This window comes from Aotus nancymaae, unplaced genomic scaffold, assembly GCF_030222135.1.
Source record: "Aotus nancymaae isolate 86718 unplaced genomic scaffold, 86718_ANA_hifiasm-v0.15.2.pri h1tg000011l, whole genome shotgun sequence".
NCBI lineage: Eukaryota > Metazoa > Chordata > Mammalia > Primates > Aotidae > Aotus > Aotus nancymaae.
The window spans coordinates 73,219,922-73,245,144 of record NW_026988422.1 but is presented as its reverse complement, the minus strand read 5'-3'; the positions used below and the strand labels follow the sequence as shown (position 1 = coordinate 73,245,144).

Below are 25,223 nucleotides of genomic sequence, written 5' to 3'. Positions count from 1 at the left end.
ATTTGAGAATCCCTAATCTGAAATCCAAAATGCTCCAAAAATCTGAAACTTTATAAGAGCCGTTGTGATGACACAAGTGGAAAATTCCACACCTGACCTCATGTGACTGGTAGCAGTCAAAATTTTTTTCATAAACAAAATTATTGAAAATATTGTATAAAATTACCTTCAGATTATACACACGTTTATAAAATATCAATGAATTTTGTCTTTATATATGAGTGGCATCCCAAGACATCTCATTACGTATATGTACATATTCCAAAATCTGAAAAAAATCAGAAACCTGAAAGGCTTCTGATCCCAGGCATTTCCGATCAGTGACCTTAACCCATATCAGCAGTGTAAACATGTGATCCCAGCTGGGCCTATGCTGCCAGGCCTCCTGCTGTGTTCTCTCAGGCAGCTCTTTCTGGTTTCCACGGAAGCACTTTCAAACCTTTGCCACTTTTCTCGGGCTCTTGCCCCATTTTTCCTGTCACTCTCAGCAAATGGCCTTGCCTCCTATTTCTCCAAGAAAATAGAAGTCATCAAAGCATAATGTCTTTTACTTTCTGCTTCCCTCTACAGTTACTATAAACTGTTGGTAAGGATGAGTTTGATGGAGGATGATGGCTAACTTTCTTCAGCACTGACCACTGACCACTGCATTCTGATCACAATGGCAGAGGTAGTATTTCCCCTATCCCCCAGCCCCAGACAAATCCTTCCACCATAGCTTTGGATTCTCTCCCTTTCTACTTCCTCTGGACCTAACTGCATCAGTTATATTCTCTGTCTGGAGCTCTGCATTAAGCTGCAGTCCCTTCTCTTCTTCTCATATCCAAATCTCTTCCAATCCACTGTGATTTTATTTCTACCCCAGTAACTCTGCTGAAACTGCCCTGACTGGGTTCAGCAGGAACCTGTTTGTTGCTGCCTGTGGGTACTTCAGTCCTTACAGTATTGGGCACTATTGAGCCCACCTTCTAAACATGCTCTTTTCCCTGACATCCATGCACCTTCTTACTTTCTGGAACAGCTTTCCAAGTCTCCTTCCTCAAATGTTGCCTTCACAGAGTTCTGCTGGAGAGGACTTCCCTTCTAATTCCTTGTACTCCCAGTGCCTTGCCTGGAGAAGGTGCATAGTCAGTATCAAATTACATATGCAGATCCAACTGCCGGTTTCAGATTCAAGCAGTAGAATCACAAGTCTTTAAAAGTTTAAGCAAAAAGGAGCAAACTTTTTTTTTTGAGATGGAGTCTCGCTCCGTCACCAGGCTGGAAGGCAGTGGCGTGATCTTGGCTCACTGCAACCTCCGACTCCCCGGTTTAAGTAGTTCTTCCTTAGCCTCTCAAGTAGCTAGGATTACAGGCATGCCCCACCACACCCAGCTAATTTTTTGTATTTTTAGTAGAGACGGGGTTTCACCCTGTTGGCCAGGATGGTCTCGATATCCTAATCTTGAGATCCGCCTGCCTCAGCCTCCCAAAGTGCTGGGATTACAGGCATGAGCCACTGCGCCCAGCCACAAACTTTAAGGGATACACATTTCCAATTATAAATGATGTATTACTTATAGCAACTGGAGTCCACTGAGGGGAAAAAACCATAATAGCTTATTTCAGAACTAATATGGCTGTATGTTAGCAACAGAAATGGTGCAGCTATCTTATTAGAAATACAGTAAAGAGATTACTTAGCAGCTGTCTCCCCACACCTTCATTTCATTTTGCTCTATAGTTCTTGGCAGAGAGTCTAGAAAGAAAAAATAATTTAAACCACACAGTGTTCTCCTAGACTAAATGATTTCTGCAGTTCTGAGAAACTAATCTTAAAAGACAATGGATATTCCATGATTATTGAAAAGAACATTTTCAAAATTTTTTCCCTGGATTTTTTCCTCTTTATTAAACATTATGCCTTTTCCCTTTCATATCTTGTAATAAAGCTTCTCTTAGCTCCGTGTTCCATACTCAGAACTTGAGTGCCACACACCAGCCTGTGAGCCATATTAGATCTTGAAACTGAAAGAATTCAGCGAGAAATATTTAAGGCTCTCTTTTCCTTGAAATAAAGAAATGTCACATATAGAACATTCATTTGTTTATTCATTCATCTTTCACCCAACAAATAATTATGTGAACAGTCACATAAGGAAACCTTAGAGTGGATATTATTTAATGTGTGAAAAGATGCCTGCCAAAAGATATGCTGAGTTTATGACTATTTTGCCTTTACCTGCCAGCATTTCTTTTCCTAACATTCAGACTATGTTAGGCAGAAGTACCTACTTTTTGTAGTCACAGATTCCCACAATTATATCATTTTGATTCCATCTGTTCCTGCCACAGTCACTTTAATAACAATATTCATCGTGTTACCTTTATGTGCTACTCTGTACTTAAATGGGGAAAACCCGTATCCGTCCCGGAGAAGAAAGAATTGCCAAAATTAAATAAGTCAAGATTCCATTACCTGCTGATTTGTCTATTTCACATTGTTTGCAGCGTAAGTAGGAACTTTAAAAATGGTATGGTAATCATTTTAATTTTTATTCTTATACAAGAAAATGGATATGGCTCAAAGGGAGATCGATGAGACATGCAAATTTTGCGGGGAAAATTCTGTTAATGCTCTTAATCTTTTGGCATTACCTATGTGACCAAGACAGTACAAGGCAGAATTTCATACAAATCGTCCCTGACTTAGGAGGGTTTGATGTTCCAGTGGTGTGAACAAGACAGGCATTGAGTAGAAACTGTACTTTGAGTTCCCACACAGCCTTTCTGTTTTTCATTTTCAGTACAGTATTCAATAAGGTACCTGAAATTCAACACTTTATTATAAAATAGGCTTTGTGTTAAATGATTTTGCCCAACTATAGTCTAATGTAAGTGTTCTAAGCACATTTAAGTAGGCTAGGCTAAGCTATGATGTTCAGTAGGTTAGGTGGATTAAATACATTTTTAACTTACGATATTTACAACTTACAATGGTAAGTCAAGGAGCATCTGTATAGTGCCAGGCCAAAGTAAGAATTCAGTGCCTGCAGGGCTGTAAGCACCATTGCCTACAGAAACATACCTGTGTGACTCAGGCTTTGTGCCAAATCATGAGGAGTGTAGGGCTTATGGCAAACTAGAGAGCTCTGAAGTTGCCTAAATTAGACATCCACATTAAAACATTTAAAAACACTGTGCTAGCCAAGCAAAAACATGGCTAGAGATCCTATACTGCCCCTAGCTTGAGTTTGTTTTTTTTTGTTATTTTTTTGTTTTGTTTTGTTTTTCGAAACAGAGTCTTGCTCTGTTGTCCAGGCTGGAGTGCTGGAGTGCAGTGGTGCCATCTTGACTCCCTGCAAACTCTGCCTCCTGGATTCAAGCAGTTCTCCTGCCTCAGCCTCCCAAGTAGCTGGGATTACAGGTACCTGCCACCCACCACATCTGGCTAACTTTTCTATTTTTAGCAGAGATAAGGTTTCACAATGTTGACTAGGCTGGTCTCAAACTCCTGACCTCTATTGATCCTCCCACCTCAGCCTCCCAAAGTGCTGGGATTACAGGCGTGAGCCACCACACCCAGCCCCTAGCTTGGGTTTCAGATCTCTAAGTTATGCCTGCCCCTTGCCTTGTTTCTGCCATTCCCCTTTCTGCATGCCTTCTTTCTCTCTTCTAACCTTCACCATCACCCACTCCATATCTTAGACCCCTTGCTGCCTCCGACGAAAGCTGCAATCAAAAATTGCTACTTCATTTCAAAGAACAGCTTTAACAAAATGTGCTTGTATCTGAGAAAGCTGGCTTACATATGAAGCATCATTTCAAACACTTTTAAAAACTTTTCAAGGCTTTCAATCTTTGTCAGTTTTTATTAACTTGTAATACACTCTCTTTCTTGAAACTTCTAACAATCTAAAAATCAATAAAAATTTTTCCTTCCATTCTTCCCTTCACCACTCTCATTCTCTGGATAAACACTGCTAAATTATTTGGTGTCTATAGATCCAAATTTTTCTGAGTATGTAAACTAATGTATACATGCACATACATACATAGTTTATATAAAGATATCTTATTAAAATGCTGTCATACCATTCTGCAACTTGCTTTTTCATATAGACAAAATTTCGCGTTATTATAGTGATATCACATTCTTTGTAACTCCTATTCTTTCAGCAGTCATATCAGTGTGCCATAATTCAGCCAGTCCCTATTAGTGACATTGAAATTGTTTTTATCTTTTCTGTGAATATTCTACTCTTAACTCTGTGTGTGGATGTGAGATACACATCTCCATGTTCAAACCCAGACTCCTAATCTTCTCCTCAAAACCTGCCTTTCTCACAGTTTTCTTCCATCTTAATAAATGGTAACTCCATCTTTTATGTTGCTTTTGCCAAAAACCCAGAAGTCATCCCAAGTTCCTTTCTTTTTCTTACCCTCCACATCCAAGCTGTCAACAAATCTCAACTCTGACCACTTCTCAGCACCGCCACTGTGTCACCCAGTGCAAACCTCTGCCACCATCTCGGCCTTTTACCCAGCTCCAGGATTCTGCCTTTGCCCCCAGCAGTCTCCTTCAGGTCTGTTCTCCACCCAATAAATAAATCCAGCAATGATCCTTGTGAAATGTACATCAGGAGGGGCCTTCTCATCTCACCTATGATAAGTATGGAGTTTTTTTCTTTTTTCCATTTAACCTGTGATGTATGTTTGTGACCTCCAATATGTAACCACTTAGTGTATTGCTTTTAAAATGATTTTTGTTTACAACCATAGCCACTGCTTGCAATTATGAGTGTCTAACACTAAGCGTGAGAACTAGATCTGTTCAACTTTTTTCCTCCATTTTTTTCTTTTTTTCTGCCAATTTCTTTAAGTGACCTCTGTAAGCATCAAAACCTGGCATTGATTGAACTTGTTTCAGGCTCAACTAGTATTGCTCAAAATAAAGTAACTGTCTGGTAGTAGGAGGTACTTTATAAGCTAACTAACACGGTTCAGAGGGATATGTATTGAAGGAAAGGCTCGGTTTATATTATGTCCTATAAGGCAGTGCTTCTTAAAACTCTGTGGAAAAAGGACCACTTTTTATAAATTTCCAGTGTGTTGCAAACTGATGCTTTGTAAAAATTAATACAAGGGAATTACTAGAAAAATGAAATTTTTAAGAAGAGACATATAAAATAAAAGTTGCAATTTTTAACGAACAGGAAATTATATTGCAATAAATATTACTAGGGTATAGGGGAAAAAATATACAAAAATTGTTCATGTTTATTCATTGAAAGTATGCATGTAGGTAATTAATAGAAAGGCTATTACACTTGTAAGTTTTCTTCATTTTAAGGGAAAAATGGAATCCCCATATTAAATGTCTGTATGTGCACTTTGAACACAATGTGGATAAATATTTTAAGTTCTTAATGTGACAAACTGTCTTGCTTCCTGCTTTGTACTTTACCTAATTTAGGTAAAGTTGCTAATAAGGCTACTTGTAGGGAATAAGGTTTATCTAAACAGTTTCTATGCTTTATTTTAATAATAATACAAAAAGAAACCAGTCTCACAGAATGGAATGGAGGGACGGATTTTTGAGCAATTTTCAGTGAGCTTAAAAATCATTTTTATTCATTTTAAAATTTTATCTAAGGTGGAGCCAGTGCCACTCTGCTTTCAAAGTCTTTCAATCTCCCAACAGACATCAGTGCCAGCAATATATCCTGTAAATTATAATTAAATATAATTATCTTTTGATGAAATAAATGGATCCTAGATCCATGAATTTTTAGACATAGATCTTCTTTTGCTGGAAAATAAAATTCAAAATACTTTATCACATTTAAGGTCTTTGGAGGTGGCTCTTCATTGATGTGTATCAGAATCATCACTGTGTCATGGAAAATTGTTAAATTTTGGAACATGTGTGATAGCAATTTGTAGAAACTTTTCTTCCAAGCTCTGAACTTTCATTTTTGCCATTTGATCTTACCTGTCATTGAAAAACATGTAGCATCAATTCCTTGCATGAAAGTATTAAGATCATTAAAAATACTGAAGAGATCAGATGCATAAACAATCCTATTTGTCCAATTCCTGTCTTCAGTAAGTTGGGGCCAAATTGTTTTATTTTTGCAGAAACATTAAGACTTGTTCTGTAGTTCAGACTTTCTCACACATAGCCTATTGGTCCTCATCATACCCCAGCATGCAGCAACAGCTGGTTATGATTTGCTTCCATAGTATCATACAACGCAAGAGAATAATCTAGGATTTAACACACTAGCCTTTACCTAATTCACAATTTTTAGTACAACATTAAGCTCACTGTGTAGTTCCACCCACATTTCTTTTCATAGCAGGACTTTCCCATGAGAGACACAAAACAGATTTACATTCTGGTACAAGCTCCTTAATCAGGATAACTCCTCCAGAATCTTTTCTGCACCGTCAGAACATACCCTACCCAAAATTTCAACTCCAGACCACATTGGTTGACAATGGAATCTTTCATAATTTTATACAGTTCAGACTTAGTTATGTATGTCAGCAACAAAATTGAAAAAAAGAACTCTTCCTTCATCTCACCATCATGTTCAAATTGCACATAAACAGGAATGTGAGTGCAGTGATCATGCTGTACTGAGAAATACGTCACCAGCTTTCACTGCTCCATGGCTTAGCCTTCCGTGTCGCTAGCCAGTGCCTAGATACGCTGAGCTATGGTGGCACTGAAAAGCAGTGTTTGAGCTACCTTCTTTGCCGCAGGTTCACCCAACATTTCCAAGTAGATGCCTTTGATACAGTCTTTTCACTCATATCTCCACAACTGTATACGGCTCTTCATTTTGGCAAGCTGAACTGTTTCTTATTAAGCCCATAAAGCCCTAATGTTTATATGTAAAATACTGAACATCTGCTTCATAAGCCATTTAATCCAATATTCTTTCTTTCAAAAAATTCTTGTGGTTTTTAACTGAATTTTTGTAAGTAAACACCCCATAAGTTCTGATGGTTTCATTGCTTCATAGCCAGTACATACAAAAAAGCGAACACTACATTTTTAGCATGTCAACATCAATTACAGCTTTAAAGTGAACTCGGCGTGTTAGGAATCATAGTTCTGGGGAAAAGGAATATGAACTCTTCGGGTCTTGGTTTCTTCAGAATCACTTCCATGTCACCATTTGGTTTCTACCCCTGTCATACTCAGAAAAGTATTTTCTCACCCAAAAAGTCCAGTGAAGCTTGTTTCATCTTCATAAATTGAGGGTGAAAATAACAAACTTTATTTCTCTAATCAGCTAATAATGTTAAACCACAAAGTTAAAACTTCTGATTAAAAATTAAAACTTAATAAAAGTCAGTCATAAAAATAAATGCTTACATGTTCACAGGTTTTTATACACTTTCAGGGTACAGTTGACAGGCCAGTCATGTCAATACAATAAGTGGTTATATATTAATTAGAGATTACAAACATGCATCTCAGGTTGAATGAAAAAACACACCTATTACAATGTTATGCAAATGACTACTAAATGGCTTTAGGTAAAAATTTCTATTGTCAGTACTAGGCATGGAATCAAAGTCCTATATTCCAGATCACTTTTCCAGATGTGCCCTGGAAAAGAGTTTATGTCTCAGAAAGTGTCTCTGGTGTTCATGAAAACGTTTATATGAAGATGCTCTCAAGAGTGAATAAATTGCTTCATGAAACCTGGTTGTGGAAAAAGCAGTGCATGCTGGTTCTTCAGCTGTCTCTTGGCTCCAAACTCACCCTTCTATACTCTGCATGGTGGAGGCCAGACCTGACTGACAACATCTCTGTTTCCCAGCTGCTTCCCTTCGGTCCTGTCCTCCTGAGGTACAGAAGTATTGGGATCCAAAATTGCAAATTATGACTGAAGCCAAAGCGTACCTGTATCAGAGACTTTGGATTGTGCTGATAATCTGTAGGAACTTATATTATTTAGTAAAATTATATATCAGTAGAATTTCTTTCTTTCTTTTTTTTTTAAAATTATAATTTTTTTTTTCATCAGGCAGCCCCTGAACCAGAGTAGCTTCTGAGAGGCTCCCTGGGTGACCAGAGAGGCTACTGGATGACCAGAGAAGGGAGAAGTGAGTGTCCTTCCTATCCACTTGCAGTTTTTGTGAGGCTCACTCCTGTAACAGTTCCTCACTCCAGTTATCGGGAGTTCTAGTTTTGTGCATTTCCCTACGTTTTCCTCCCTCAGAGACACCAGCTTCAGCCTCCAGCACCTTCTCCAGGGGTCTGAGTTCCAGCTCCACAGGATTCTCCTGCAGCCTCCTAGGTTCTAATAATTAGCTCAGTCTCATTCCTTTGTTTCTTCAGCCCTAAGTATGGTAGAGGCTTCATGTGTTTTAATGGTTACTACCTTTTAGTTGCAGAATTCCTCTTTTGCCTTTTTTGTTCTTCAATACCTGTCTAACCCATTTCTTTTCTATTAAATTCTCTCTTTAAAAATAACTACTGTGGTTTCTGATTTCCTGACCAAATCCCAGCTGGTATAATAAATGGTACCAGGAGTGGTCCCAGGTGGTCTAGGAATGGTTTGATTGTGTCTTTGGCCCCAAATGCAGTGCTGAGCAGCTCGTCAATGTGAAATGGAATGTTAGTAATCGGGTCATGCCGTGGCATCATGATTAATCAAACTATCCCCTGTGGTTGATTGCGAAGAAGTGCCTGAAGCTACTAACTTAAGGGACCAAGTGGCGGCTGCACTTAGCCATTATAGTAGTAATGATGATGTCAGAAGTCTAGGATGGGAGGCTATTTCTACCTTTAGTGGCATTCTTATGGAAAAAAAAATGACAAGCTCAAGTCTTTAAAACACTCAGCTCAAGTCATATCTGGCAAATCTCAAATGACTTCACTTCTTTTTATCTCCACCACTACCATCCTACTACAAGCCATATTCTTTTCTCACCTGAAGTTTTACATCAGCTTCTGCCCTCCCTGCTTACCATCCATTTCTTAGACAGTGACCAAGATACCATAAAGCCAATCCTCTGCCTAAAACCTCCAATGATATCCTATTGCATTTAAAAAAAAAAAAAAATCTAACCTCTTCAACTTTGTCTCAAACCATTTTCCTTCTCTCTGTGTTCCAGTCTTTCTAACTGTCTCTGGGGTCCCACATTTACCTTCTTCTTAGAATTCAATTCCCTTGGCATGTATGACTGCTACGCATCTTTCATATTTCATATTCCCTAGGTCCCCAGCCCTCCCTATTTAAAGAAAACCTTCAACCCTTTCTCCTAGTGAATATATTACCATGCATTCATTTCTTACATAGCACTTGCCACTATATATCTCTCTCTCATATATATGTATATATATGAGATATTTCATAAATATAACAGGGTCAATTAATCAAGAAGACATGATAACGGAGCTTATACATATGAGAGAGAGAGAGAAATATATCAAGATCTTGTTTTGTCTCCCCCACCACCCTGCTCTCCACTGGGGCAGAGACCTTTCAGTCTTATTGGTTGCTATATTCCCAGGACCCTGCTCCAATGCCTATCACATAGTAGATGATCAATAAGTGTTTGTTGATCGAATGATTGTGGGAAGTAATTTCTTTCAATTAGTCTATTGTTTTAGTTATAAATATTGCAAGCATACAGAAAATATCATAACTAACATCCAGGTACCTGCCAGCAAAATTTAAGACTTTGACATATTGCCATACTTACTTCAGATCCCACACTTGGACTCGCTCTCTTTCTCTTTCTCTTTTTTTTAAGAAATGAAATGTAAAACTTTCCATTTCCTCTAAGTTCAAAATTATTAGCACAAATTACATATATTATTTCCTTATTTTATATATATATATATATATATATATATATATTTTTTTTTTTTTTTTTTTTTTTTTTTTTTTGACGGAGTCTTGCTCTGTTGCCAGGGTGGAGTATAGTGGCACAATCTCGGCTCACTGCAACCTCCACTTCCCGGATTCAAGTGATTCCCCTGCCTCAGCCTCCCAAGTAGCTGGGACTATAGGCACGTGTCACCATGCCCAGCTAATTTTTTTTTTTTGTATTTTAGTAGAGATGGGTTTTCACCATGTTGGCCAGGTTGGTTTCGATCTCCTGACCTTGTGATCCGCCTGACTCGGCCTCCCAAAGTGCTGGGATTACAGGCATGAGCCACCACACCTGGCTCCTTATGATATTTTTAATGACTCTAGGATCTAACTTTCAATTGTGATATAGGTGATTTGTGGGTTTTCTTCTCCCCTCCCCCATCAGTCTAGCTCAGGGGTATCAACTTTATTAATCTTTTTAAATAAGCATCTTTTAGTTTCATGTGTTTTATCTATTATTTTTTCATTTTCTAGCTAACTGACTTTTGCCATTGTTATTTATTATTTCTTGTAGTTATTTAGTTTACTTGCTCTTTTTCTGTCTTCTAAAGGTGGATGTTTGATTGTTGATTCTAGTCTTTTAAAATGTAAGCATTTAAAACTACACATTTCCATTTAAGGACTGCTTTAACTGCATGCCACAATTTTGATATGTTGGGTTTTCACTGTCATTTAATTCCACATACTTCCTAATCTTTCTTGAATTTTCTTCTTTGACCCATGAGTTATTATAAAATGTACTGTTTTATTTCCAAATATTTGAAAGTTCTCCCAACTTTTTGGTTATTGATCTTGAATTCCATTCTGTTATTCAATTTCAATCTTTTTAAATGTGATGCAACTTTTTTTTTTTTTTTGTCCCAGCATCTATCTTAGTAAACATTCCGTGAACACTTGCATGGAATGAATATCCTCTAGGTGTCAGGAGTGGGGCTCTATCAATGTCAGTTAGGTCAGGTAGGTGGAGGGTGCAAGTCATATTATTTTTACTGGTTTCTTGTCTCTGTGCTCTCTTATTTACTGAGAGAGGAATGTTAAAATATAACCAGCTGTAATAATGGATTTTTCTGTTTCTCCTTTTAGTTCTCTCGATGTTTTGCTTCATGTATTTTTAAGCTCTGTTATTAGGCCCTTTTCGTTCAGCAGTGATATTGAAGTGGCTATTCTTCCTTTGCTGTGATTATCTTTTTTTATTCTTTTACTATTAACCTGTGTCTTTATATTTAAAGTGAATTTCCTGAGGAAAGCATATAGTTGAGTCTGCTTTTTCATCTTTTCTTCTGGCAATCCTGATTTTTAATTTGTGTTTAACATATTTACATTTAATGTAATTACTTGTATGGTTGGATTTAAGTCTACATCTTCACATTTCCTATTTATCTTATTTGTCATTTGTTTTCCTTTTCCCCCTTTTCTACTTTTATATCCAGTACTTTTCTTTTCTTTTGTAGATCCAGTTTTTCATTTCATATTATTTTCCAAAAGCCTAAAAAACGTCCTTAAAATTAATGTCTTCTGGCCACAAATTTTTCTCAGTTTCTGTTTGTCTGAAAATGTTTTTATTTTACTTTTGTTTTTGAAATATGTATTTCAACACTTTAACATTGTAATTCTAACTGGTTCTCATTGTTTCTGATGAGAAGTCAGTGGTAGTTTTTGTATATTTTTTTCTCTGAACAAATAAGTCTTTTTCTCTGGCTGCTGTTAGCATACTGTTTTTATTGCTAGTTTTCAGCAATTTGATTATGGTGATGCTTTTTTTTTTTGAGACAGAGTTTAGCACTGTCGCCCAGGCTGGTGTGCAATGGCTCGATCTCAGCTCACTGCAACCTCTGATTCCTGGGTTCAAGCAATTCTCCTACCTCAGCCTCCCGAGTAGCTGGGATTACAGGCATGCACCACCACACCCGGCTAATTTTTTTGTATTTTTAGTAGAGACGGGGTTTCGCCATATTGGCCAGGCTGAGGTCTCAAATTCCTAACCTTGTGATCTGCCCGCCTCGGCCTCCTAAAGTGCTGGGATTACAGGTGTGAGCCACTGTGCCCAGTTGGTGATTCTTTTTATAGTGTTCTTCCTTATCTTTGAGTTCATTGAGCTTCTTGGATCTGTAGAATTTTCATTTTCATCCAATTTGCACAACGTTTAGCCATCATTCTTTTGAATATTTTTTTCTTCTTCCTTGACCTCCTGGTGCTCTAATTATGCATACGTTAGACCACTTGATATTGCCCCACAAGTCACTGATGCTCTTTGCATTCCTCTGTTCTTTTTCTCTCAGGTTGAGTTTGGAAAATTTCTATTTCTATGTCTTTACATTCACAGAAGTTTTCTTCTGCAATATTTAATGTGACATTGATCCCATTTCATTAATTATTAACTTCAGATATTATGTTTTTCATCTCTAGAAGTTCCATTGGGTTTTCTTTAACTGTTTCCATTTCTGTCTTTACTATAAATCCTAGAGCATACTTATAATTAAAAGTTCTTGTCAACTAATTCTATTGTCTTTGTTGTTTCTGGTTCTGTTTCCATTGACTGACTTTTCTCCTGCTTATCAGTCACATTTTCCTGCTTCTTAGCATGTAATGTTTTGATTGGATTCTGAGTATTATTATATTAGTTTTCTGTTGCTGCATGACAAACTGCCACAACCTTGACAGCTTAAAACAACACCCATTTACTTTTCACTTATGAAGGTCAGCAGTCTGGTGGACTCATTGTTTTTGTTTAGGGTCTCAGGAGGTCAAAATCAAGGTGTTGGCTGGGATGGGCTTTTACTTGGAAGTTCGTGGGAAGAATCTACTTCCAAGTTCACTCAGGTCGTTGGTAGAATCCAGTTCCTTGTGGCTGTAGATTTGAGATACTCATTTTCTTTCTGCTGTTGGCCAGGGTCTACTCTCTGGCCCTGGTGGATGCCCATATTCCTTTTCATGTGATCCTCTGCATCTTCAAGCACCAGTGGTATATCAGATTCTTTTGAGCTTTGAGTCTCTTCAACCTCCTCTTTTACTACACACTGGAGAAAGTTCTGTGCTCATGTAATTAGATTAGACCCACCTGGATAATATAACAGTCACAAGAGTGATATCTCATCACCTTCACATATGATCAGAGATGTAATCTTGGGGATGATTCCTAGAAATTCTGCCTATCACAATTACAACCATTATGGTGGCCGAGTAGCAGGATTTTGATGTCTTCTTTTAAAGAGTATTGAGATTTCTTCTGTCAGGTTCTAAATTTACTTGCAAATCAACTTGTATTTTCAGGCTGGTTTATAAACTTTGTTAGGATAGTTCTAGAATAGCCTTTACTCTGTGACTGATTTAGCCCTATTTCTGAGGTATGGCCTTTCTGGTATCTGTTCAACAACGTAGGTATTGAGGTCTCCACTCTCACTAACCAGAACCTTAATACGGACAAGCCCTCTGTGAAGTCCTGTGGCCGTCCAGCTGATCTGTACCTGTAAGTTCTTCCTCATGGTTTTGGATTCCCACACTTTGTGTGTCCATAGGATATTTGGCCAGACTCAAGTGATACCCAGGCAGATTTCTGGAGCTTTTTTGCTGCATAGCTCCTCTTGTACTCTGCCCTACAAATTCTAGACCCTCAGCCTCTCCCAACCAGCAGCATGCCAAGGGTGGGTTGGGAGTACCAATCCAATCTAGGTGCTGAAAATTTAGGAGTATTTGTCTGAAGAGAATTTTAAGATAGTGTCTAAAAGTCTATCTTCTTTTACCACCATGTTTCTAAATACCTACTCCTGCCAGGGGGAGAATACAAGCAAACTCATACGCCCATCTTCTAAGTAATTGCTGAGGTTTCTGAGTTTTAATAATATATATATAAACTTTAAATTGCACATTTTTATTTCTTAGTTTTAATAAACAACTACACTTGCTCATTTTGATAATACATTTATAACAGTTCAGAATCATTTGAACTGGCTTCAAGTGCAGTTAGTGTTTTCATCTCTGGTGACACTAGAAACTCCAGTGTTTTAACAATAGATTCAGTGTAAACAATGATAACACAGTGGTTGTAAACATTTAAAAAAAACTTGAGATATTAAATTTTATCTATATGACTACTTAAGAGTTTTAATTTGTATTTAAAATGGAAAATAGTGAAAAAGTGGGAAATGTGAGGTGTAGTGTTTATGTTTGTTACATGTAAATTTTAGTTTACACCTGAATGATTTCACTAAATTTGAATGGTATTTTGTAAAGTGGTATTTATTCTCCTTTTTGCATTGTTAATATTTGTTTTAAAGCCAGATAGTAAATCAAGAAAATCATGATTATTGCTGATTATTACATGAGTGTTGCTGAAAATAGCTTCGTCATATAGAGGAGGGGGTGTGCTCCTGCTGTGAAATAGATTAGGGTCTCTGTGCTCAAGTTTCCCTCCCCTGCACCTCCATCCAAATGGTGCCTCTAGGCAGAAAGCTGGGACCATCCTAGGGCTCACTTCATTTGTTTTCTTTTCAGGGACCACAGGCCTTACTCTCTGTTGTCCAATCTCTGGAAGTGATTTTTTAAAATATATTTTTCATTCTTTATGGTAGAAGGGCTAGTGTGGTACCCTCCACATTGGGTTTTTTTAATTTGTTTATATTTCTATTTCCTAGATTTGCCTGAGTTTTGTAAGCATAGGAGTCATATGGCATTAGAGCTCTCCAGAGAAACAGATACAATAGGACTTATATACATAAGGGGAGAGAGACTGGTTTTAAGGAATTGGCTTGCATGATTGTGGGGGCTGGCAAGTCCAAAGTTCATAGGGAAGGCTGCAGGCTGGAGACTCAAGTAAGAGTTGTTATTGCAGTCTTGAGGCAGAATTGCCTCTTCTTTGGGAGATCTCAATCTTTCCGCTTAAGACCTTCAACTAATTGGATGACTCCAGTTACATTATGGAGAACAATCTGCTTTACTCAAAGTCTACTGATTTAAACGTTAATCACCACCCGGTGCAGTGGCTCACAGGTGGAATCCCAGCACTTTGAGAGGCCAAGGCAGGAGGATTGCTCAAGCCCAGGAGTTGGAGACCAGCCTGGGCAAGATAGTGAGACCCTTATCTCTACAAAAAATAAAAAGTTAGCCAGACGCTTGATCCCAGGAGTTCAAGGTGGCAGTGAGCTGAAATGACACCACTGCATTCCAGCCAGTGTAACAAAGAGAAACCATATATACTCTAAAAATTACCTCCACAGCAGTGTCTAGACTGGTATTTTACCAAACAACTGGGCATCGTAGCCTAGCCAAGGTAACACATAAAATTAACCATCATAAATTTATTACTCATTTTTATACCCCTAGAACTTTGAGTAGTGCATAGGAATTAAGGAAAAGCAAGTAAGAGGCTGGAGTTTGGGAATAAGGAAATAATGTTTAAATAAGGCTGCACGTAGAGGTTACTGGGGCTCCTGAGAGACTGTGTTAAGGAGTTAACTGTATTACATGGGCCGAGTGGGAGTCTTCTAATGTTTTGATGAGGGAAATATGTAATGTAGCCTGTCTAGATGGCAGTGTAGGTACTGAATCTAGTGTCCAGCATAGCTGTGGTAGCTAGGGGAGGAATGAGAAGGACCTGAGTGAGGCCATGTCCAGGGGAGACCAGCGGTGAGAGTGGTGGGAGCCGTGGAATGGAGAAGAGTGGAAGGAGAGAGAAAAAGGCAAATGATGAATATTTTGCTGGGGAAATTCAGCATTTAAATGACCTTAAGTTTCTTTGTCTCTTTGGTGCCAGGACTTCCGAACTTTTTTGGAGAGAGCTTTAGAAAGATGTTACTAAACCTCTAAAAAAACAAGCATGCTATTCTTTGTGAATAAAGAAAAAAAATTTCAACAGCTCTACACTTAAACACCTGTAATCCTTTCCTTTACTCTGACAAGTGTTAGGTTTTAATACGGCCTCTTCCAGTCTTTAGCCTTATGGAAGCCTAGGCTTTTGTATAGCTGTAATAATATTGTATATGTGGTTTAGTGTCCTACTATGACGAAGTTTATGTCTGCATGGTCTTTACATGTATTACGTTTAATAACAGAAAAGCTTTATGGTAAATTGATGGGCCACCGTTAACTGAGTCATATTCCTATTGCTGGATTGGGATTTCCTAACAGATTTGTATCATTGTAAAAGATGATGGTATAAATGATTTTCTATCTAAAATATTTTTTACATTTTTATGCGATAATAACCAATGTGTAATAAACTACATATATTTAAAGTATGTACTTTAATAATTTTTGGTATGTATACACATGAAATATCACTACAGTCAAATATTGAAATAGCCATCACTATTAAAAGTTTCTTTGGGGCTGGGCACAGTGGCTCATACCTATAATTTCAGCACTTTGGGAGACCAAGGCAGAAGGATTGCTTGAGGCCAGGACTTCAAGACCAGCCTGGGCAACATGGCAAGACCCCATCTCTAAAAAAATATTTTTTTATAATTAGCTGGACATGGTGGCATGCCCTGTAGTCCCAGCTACTCTGGAGGATGACAAGGGAGGACTGCTTGAACCCAGGAGTTTGAGGCTGTAGTGAGCTATGGTCATGCGATGCACTCCATCCTGGGTGACAAAGTGAGACCCTGTCTCAAGGAAGAAAAAAAAAGAAGAAATAGAAAGTTTCTTTGTATCCCTTTGCAGTTGTTCCCACCCTCCTGCCGCTTTCCTCCTCCTTTCCCCCTTCTCAGGTAACCACTGAACTGCTTTCTGACGCTGCAAATTAATTTTCATTTTCTACAATATTATATTAGTGGAATGACATGCATTTGTTTTGGTCTAGCTTCTTTGACTCTGTATAATTATTTTGAGATTTATCTATGCGATACCATGTGTATCAATAGTTCATTCCTTTTTCATTGCTGAGTATATTGTAACAATGTGCTATGTTGATGGACATTTGGTTTGTTTTCGGTTTGGGACCATTACAAATAAAGCAGCTGTGAACACTGGTGTGCAAGTCTGAATGGATATGTGCTTCCTTTTCCCTTGGATATGTACCTAGTGGTAGAATGACTGGACCGTATGGTAGATGTATTATATGTCTAGTTTTTTTTTTTTTTTACAAAACTGCCAAATTTTTCCTAAGTGGCTGTACCTGTTTTCATTTCTACCAGCAGTGAATGAGAATTCCAGGTGCTCTACATCCTCACTAATGCTTGATCTTTGTAAATTTAGCCATTCTCATAGGCATGTAGTGGTATCTCTCACCGTGGTTTTAGTCAGTATTTTTGTAATGATTAATGATGTTGAATATCTTGTCACGTGCTTATTTTCCCTCATGTCTTCTTTAGTGAAGCATCTGTTCTAATCTCTCACCTGTTTTTTTACTGTGGTGTTTGCTTTATTACTGAGTTTTGAGAGTTCTTTACGTATTGCTCCATCAGGTATGTACTTTGCAAAGATTTTTTCTTCTAGGCTTTAGCTTGTCTGTTCATTGTCTTACCAGTGTTTGTTGAAGAGCAGAAAATTTTAAAGTATGTTTCTTTGAATACATTTTCAGAAATAAGATTAATGGGTCAAAAACATAATCTTTCCTTCCTTCCTTCCCTTTTTCTTCCCTTCCTCTCCCTACTTCCTCTTTCCTCCTGTTCCTTTCTTTTGTAGTTCTAGTTACTTGTCTGTTTTCCAAAGAATTTGAAACACTCTCACTGAATCAGCGTGTTGTTCCCTGTAGGCTTGCCAACTCTGGTCTTTCTCATTTGTCTTTACTTGAGATTTTGGTGGTGTAAAGTGTTACATTACAGTTATATTTCACTTCACTTACCTGGCAAGTTGAACATTTACTTAAATTTTATATTTAAAATATTTTTCCTTTTGTAACTTTTAACCATTTGTCATTAGTAATTTTGAATTATTCTTATAGGTTTATAAAAGCTTTTCATACATTTTAGATGTCAACATTTATATATAATATTTATCACAATATTTGCATATCCATAATTACCTTTTATCTTGCTTTACTCTCTACTCCAACTGCAATTTTTTTTTTTTTCTGAGAGAGTCTCGCTCTGTCACCTACGCAGCAGTGGTGAGATCTCAGCTCACTACAACCTCTGCCTTTAGGTTCAAGTGATTCTCCTGCCACAGCCTCCTGAGTAGCTGGGACTACAGGCACCTGCCACAACACTCGACTAATTTTTGTGATTTTAGTAGATACAGGTTTTTGCCATGTTGGCCAGGCTGGTCTCAAACTCCTGACCTCAAGTGTCAGGCATGAGCCACCGTGATTACAGGCATGAGCCACCGAGATTACAGGCATGAGCCACCGTGCCTGGCCTTGCAACTGCAATTTACTTGTAATTTTTTTCTGTGTTTGAAATAGTGAATCTAAATATCTACCTGGGATAAATATATTACTGTTTTCCTCTACATTTGGGAAATTATATGTTAATTTTTTTTACCATGATTTTATTCTGTTTTATGGTATAAAGTAAGGGTCTAAGTTTATATTTATAATTTTTTTTTAAAAAGAAGGAGTCTCAGCTCTGTCACCCAGCCTAGAATGCAGTGGTACGATCATAGCTCACTGCTACCCAGAACTCCTGGTCTCAAGTGATCCTCCCACCTCAGCCTTCTGAGTAGCTACGACTACAGGCACATACCCAGCTATTTTTTTTATTTTTATTTTTTGTAGAGAGGGAGTCTCATATGTTGCCCAGTTTTTGGCTGGTCTCAAACTCCTGGTCTAAAGCGATCCTCCCAACTTGGCCTCCCAAAGCACTGGGATTACAGGTATTAGCCACTGCTTTTTCTTTTAATATGGGTTGCTTTTTGATTCATTCTGATCTCTCTTAAGCTGCCCCTTATTGTCCTACTTAACCTCTGGTAGGAACTTTAGAATTTTTATGTAACAAAATATTCTATTATTATTTTATTTAGAAATTTATTAAATCTATAAATTACCTTGAAGTATTGCCTATTTTATTTTTTCTTTTATAAAATATCGTTTTATTATTGGACTGATATATTCCACCTTAGTTTAATTATCAAGTAGGTACTCAATAAATGTGTATTAAATACAGGTATATTTTTTCCTTGTTATAAGAGAAATCTAATTTTGAAAGAAAAATTTGATAGTTATTGTTGAAAAGGAATGTTATTATTTTTAGAGTATGTTTTATATGATAATTATCCTTGCATTATTTTACTTATAAAATTCTTAGTAGATTCCTTTGAGTTTTCTATGTTATATATTCACAACTGCAGCATTAATGATGTTTCTTTCCTATTAATTTTTCTTATTTTTCTTGCCTTTTCACCATGCCAAGACCCTCTACTAGTTCATTAAATAAAATGTAAGATAAAGAGCATCTCTGTTTTGAGTTTGCTTTGGGAAGTATGTCACTAATATCTGCATCTCCACTAAGGGTTTGGTTTGGTTTCGTTTTCAGAAGTTCAAGATTAGGAATGTATGGTTTATTTTATAAAATTCTCTTTCAAGCCTTTTAACATACAACTAATTGTGAGGGCCAGCAAAGTGTGCTAGGAGTGAATTAACTGTATTATGAAAAGAACATATTTCTTTTATGGTTACTTTTCATTTTAGTTCACAAATTTTTTATCTTTTGCTTTAATGTTTTAAGGAGATGTTGGTACTCTGTCATGTTCCTAAAGGAAGAAGTCAAATTATCCTTGTTTGCTGATGACATATTTAGAAAAACCTAAAGACTCCACCAAAAAACTATTAGAATTGATAATGAATTAAGTAAAGTCACAGGATACAAAATCAACTTACAGTAATCTGTTCCATTTATATATGTCAACAGTGAAGAAACTGAAAGGAAATCAAGAAAGCGATTCCACTTATGATAGCTACAAAAAATTTAAAATACCTAGGAAGAAATTTTACCCAAGACATAAAAAATCTCTACAAGGAAAACTATAAAACACAATGAAAGAAATTGAAGAGAACACACACAAACAATAGATATCTCATGCTCATGGATTGGAAGAATTAATATTGTGAAAATGTCAGTATTACCAAAGCTATCTATAGTTTCAGTGCAGTTCCTACCAAAATAGCAATGACATTCTTCACACTACTTTTCTTTTTCTTTTTCCAGTTGAACCTGACAAATGAGTCAAAATGCTAATCTTTAGGATGTTCCAGGAATACTCACTTTCTTCCATAAGTTTATTTCCTCAGCATTGCCCAAAACTCAAACTTACAGCAATCTATGCAGTACTAATTAAAAAGGATTTCGTACGGGTGTGGTGGCTCACGCCTTTAATCCCAGCACTTTGAGAGACCGAGATGGGTGGATCACGAGGTCAGGAGTTTGAGACCAGCTTGCCAACATGGTGAAACCCCATCTCTACTAAAAATACAAAAATTAACCAGGTGTGGCAGGCGTCTGTAATCCCAGCTACTTGGGAGGCTGAGGCGGGAGAATTGCTCGAACCCAGGAGGCAGAGGTTGCAGTGAGCCAAAATCACACCACCGCACTCCAACCTGTGCGACAGAACAAGGCTCTGTCTTGGGGGTGGAGGGGGAAAGGATTTCATAATGAAATTCTTCCAATTATGATACCAGTGCTCCTATTAAGCTCAGGTTTTGTGAAGGATTCTTTTCTTACACCCAACCCAGCATCTGTGGGGGGAGAAACCTAATTAAGAACTTAAAACAAAACTTTTTCAGATGTATACTTATGACATCATTTTTGAAACACTAGTATTTTGGAATATTTCTGTGCCTTCTTTTCCCACCCCCAAATTGTTAGGATGTTCTCTTGGGCTATTCAGTGAGGCTCTGGGGAGGCTCTTTATTGTGATGTCATGATTACCACATATTCTGGGGACAGATCTTCATGTCTTTGTGTTCAACCCCTAATTCTCCGTGGCTGTGAAAAGCTTTAGGCTAACTGCACACCAAAGTCATCCTAATCCTAGAGTTTATCCCATATTCCCACATAAGCCGGAAATGATCAAGCGGTTGGAAATGGGGAGTCCTAAGTCTTGTTCCTGGTACTGCTTGCAGTGCGTACACAGCTTTGAGATGGCAGTATATTACAGCTTGGCTTTTCTTTCTGTGTCCAGTGGGACCATCCTAGGTTTTTGGCAAAGACCCTCAAAATCTCCAAAAGCCCAGCAGGGAATGGTGACTTATGCCTGTAATCTCAGCACTTTGGAAGGCCAAGGCAGGTGGATCACCTGAGATCAGGAGTTCAAGAGCAGCCTGGCCAACATGGTGAAACCCCGTCTCTACTAAAAATATAAAAATTAGCTGGGCATGGTGGCGGACACCTGTAATCCCAGCTATTCGGGAGGCTGAGGCAGAAGAATCGCTTAAACCTAGGAGGCAGAGGTTCCAGTGAGCTGAGAATGTACCACTGCACTCCAGCCTGGGTGACAAAGTAAGACTCTTGTCTCAAAAAAAAAAAAAAAAAAAAAAACTCCAAAAGCTCAGAGTATCATTAGCTGGGCATAGGACTATGCCATGAATCCGGAGACCTGCTCTGCTAAGAAAGCAGCTTCATGCATCTGAGCCACCATTTCCCCATCTGTAAAATAAAAGAGTGGGACTGGGTGATTTTTAAAGTCCCTTGAAGGAAGGAAAAAGGACTACGTGGTTGTTGTTCTGGGGAGAGGCTTGGGCTCTGGAAGCATAGTGGGCAGATCAGCAGAGCCCTTTCTCCCAGTGGACCAGACCATGTGGGGCTGGGCAGACGGCAGGTCTGAAGCCCTCAGCACAGCTCACTTCAGTGAGGGACAGAAAAGCAAAGGGGGAAGAAAAGAAGACATGAAAAGTTCTCACTTCAGGGCATTTGTTCTGTACGGTACTCCAAAGGTTGTACAAGTTCGGACTTGTAACACCAAGTTCAGAGTTATTTTATACCTGTGGTTCGATTCAAAGTGGAAAAAAAAAAAGTTGGTTTTTTTTTTCCCTCCCCCCGGGGAGCTGTTTTCAGTAAAACTTCCATATGGGGATATATTTATTACTAAAGAGTGTCAAATGAGTCAAATAGTCAGACCATGCAGTCACTGAAAGAGAGCGGCAGCCGAGGAATGTGCGCAGACACCGGGCACCCTGGAACTGCATTCCTGCTCTGCAGAGTCAAACACGGTTGTTTCTCTGCTAGTTCTGCCCGTAACATCTTTTCTTTCCTTCCTTTCTTATAAACTCACATTATGGAAGCCCTCTAAGTGCTAAATGGTTTTCCTTGGTTGGCCATCACTCGTAGGATGATTTTATCAAACATGAATTTTTCCCTGGTTATCAGCTGCACGCAATGGCAAACTCACAAAATAGAGAAATGGTCGTGTGTGTGCTGAGGACTTAGGCATTTTGCCGGGTGGAGGGTAGAAGGTGGGGCAGCGGGTGGGAGGTGGACAGTTGGAGGGAGATCTGGCTGAAGTAACAAATGCTTGTCGTAGAATATGTTGGAAATAGAGAAAAGTCTGAAGAAGGGGAAAAAAAAAATACTTGTACCAAACCGAAGATAATTATCATTAATATTTTGGTATTGATTCTTCCCTCTTTCTCTGTTTTTGTTAAGAAGAGTGTGAGGGTTTTTTGTTGTTGTTTTGTATTGTTTTGTTTTTGAGACTGAGTCTCGCACTGTCGCTAGGGCTGGAGTGCCGGGTGTGACCTCAGCTCGCTGCAACCTCCGCCTCTCGGGTTCAAGCAATTCTCCTGTCTCAGCCTTCCTAGTAGCTGGGATTACAGGTGCATATCAACACACTCAGCTAATTTTTTGTATTTAGTTGAGACGGGGTTTCACTATGTTGGCCAGACTGGTCTCGAATTCCCGACCTCGTGATCCGCCCACCTCAGCCTCCCAAAGTGCTGGGATTTCAGGCATGAGCCACCATGCCCGGCCTGAGTGTGAGTTTTATATCCTATGCTTTTCAATCATTTTGCCATTTTCCTTTATAAATAACCCTACAATAAACAAATTTGTCTCCACTTTTTTTTTTCTTCGGAGATGTTCCTAGATACGAAGGTATCGTATCAGAGAGTATGAAGTCATTTTATCATTTCTATAGCTCCTGATTCTTCTTACCCAATTGCCTAATAAACAAATTCTACCCCCCTCACTGCATATGCCCTTCTCACCCTGTTCTCACCATGACCCAGTGTCATTTTTCAAATCTTTACGAAACTAATAGGTGGAAAGAATATCTCACTGTTTTGTTTTATTTCTCCAATTGCTAATAACTTTGAACATTTTCACACGTTTTTTAGCCCTTTCTGTTCTCTTTTCTGTGAATTATCTATTCATGCCATTTGCCCATTTTGTCTTCTATACTGAAAACATTAACCTGTTTCTATTACAACTGTTTTTCCAGCTTATTGTTTTCCTTTTATTATAATGTGCAGAGATTTTAAGTTTTCATGTATTCAAATCTGTGATCTTTTCCTTCACAATTTCTTTAATTGCTTTTGTACTTAGAAAATTTTCCTTGTCTACAGACTAGATTAATATCTGCTTCCATATTCTTGGTTGGTTTGAATTTTAGGACTATCTAGCATGTTAATGCATTTGGAATTTATTTTGATATATAGCATTGGGTGATGATCTAAGCATTTTTGTTTCCAAATAGCCAGTTTTTTCCATGATCCTTTGTTAAATAATCCCCATTTATATTTAATGTCTTTATCATCTTGTGCTGTACTGATTTCTTTTACATACGAGGGGACCTTTCCAGGACATTGATCTTATTCCCTTGGCCACCTTATTCTTACTCTTGGGACACACATTTTCCCCCCTAGTTCTTACAATATGTTCTAAAACCTGGTGTTTTTTGTTGTCAAATTTGTTCTCAGCTCTTCTTGCCTGTTTATTTTCCAGATGAATGGTAAAATCATTTTTGTGAAGTTCCAAGAACTCCCTTTGGGGTTTTGATGAAAATTGCATTCAACCTATAAATTAATTGGGAAGGATTTGGCATCTTTACAATGTTCAGTCTTCCCATCCAGGAATACACACGTGGCTCGCCCCTGCACATTTTCAAATCTCCTTTTATATGTCTCAAAGGAATTCTGTAGTTTTCTTTATGAAATTCAACACATTTCTTATTAAGGTATTTCTAGTTATTTCATATTTTGGGTACTTTTTAAAAATGGAATCTTTTCCCCCTTTAGGTTGCTATTTTTAATATCACTTTTTCCCCAATTGATTGCCAAATTCTGACAGGAATCTAAGTGAAAAACATATTTGTTCCTTTCCAGGCTTATAAGCTCAGAGATTTAGAACTGGAACCAACCTTAAATCTATTTTCTTTTTATATATGATAACATTGAAGTCATGAAAGGTAAAATAATTTAATAAAGATCATATTACTTATTAGGAGAATGGCTATAGATGAATAATACTTCCAAATGTCCATGTTCTTTGTGTCAAAGACTTGTAAAATTTAAATATCCAAAACTAAATTCATGATCATCTCCTTTGTATTAGATTCCTATTGCTGCTATAACAAGTTACAACTAATTTGGTGGCTTTAAATAACACAAATTTATCATCTTACATTTCTGGAGGCCAAAATCCAAAATGGCCATCACTGGGCTAAAATCCAGGTGTCAGCAGGGCTGTATTCCTGCTGGAGGCTCAAGGGGAGAACCCATGTCTTCACTGTTTCCAGCTTCCAGAGACCCTCGCCCCCGCCTTTCTTGGCTCATGGCTTTTTCTCCATCAACAAAGCTGGCAGTTTAGCATCTTCACATCTCTCTGGTTCCTCTGATTCTTGTACACCCTCTCCTGCTTTTAAAGTCCCCTAAGAGGCCAGGTGTGGTGGCTCACACCTATAATCCCAGCACTTTGGGAGGCCAAGGCAGGTGGATCATGAGGTCAGGAGTTTGAGACCAGCCTGACCAACATGGTGAAACCCCATCTCTATTAAAAATACAAAAAAAAAAAAAACAAAAAACAGCTGGGTGTGGTGGTGTGCGCTTGTAACCCCAGCCACTCAGGAGGCTGAGGCAGGAGAATCACTTGAACCCAGGAGGCGGAGGTTGCAGTGAGCTGAGATCGCGCCTCTGCACTTCAGCCTGGGCAACAGAGCGAGACTCTGTCTCAGAAAAAAAAAAAAGTAAAGAAAAAAAAAAGGTCTCTTAAGATTACATTGGCCCCACCTAGATAATCTAGGATAATCTCTCCCCACTTTAAAGTCAGCAACCTTAATTCTGTCTGCAACCCTAATTTTCTTTCCCACATAATGCAACATATTCATAGGTGCTGGGGATAGGACAGGGATACCTTTGGGGTATGGTGTTATTAAGCAAAGATAAACCTGCAAAATTTATATCAAGCATGTCAGCCCCTTCCTTGAAGCACTTTGATGACTTTCCATCACTCTTTGGATCACGACCAAAGTCCTTAC

At 38.1% G+C, this 25,223-nt stretch overlaps 1 protein-coding gene across 2 annotated transcripts in view; it reads left to right on the top strand.

The window, feature by feature from the left end:
- EFCAB11 (EF-hand calcium binding domain 11) overlaps positions 1-25,223 on the top strand; it is a 163,546-nt gene that overhangs the window by 121,396 nt on the left and 16,927 nt on the right. Inside the window, exon 6 of one of the 2 annotated variants that reach the window (XM_012453098.3) lies at positions 18,535-18,614. The exons of the other annotated variant lie outside the window; for it this stretch is intronic. Within the exon in view, the coding sequence (XP_012308521.1) occupies positions 18,535-18,589 (55 nt within the window). The 3' untranslated portion in view covers positions 18,590-18,614. Of the gene's footprint in view, positions 1-18,534; positions 18,615-25,223 lie in introns of those variants that run through there. 2 annotated transcript variants of the gene reach the window in all.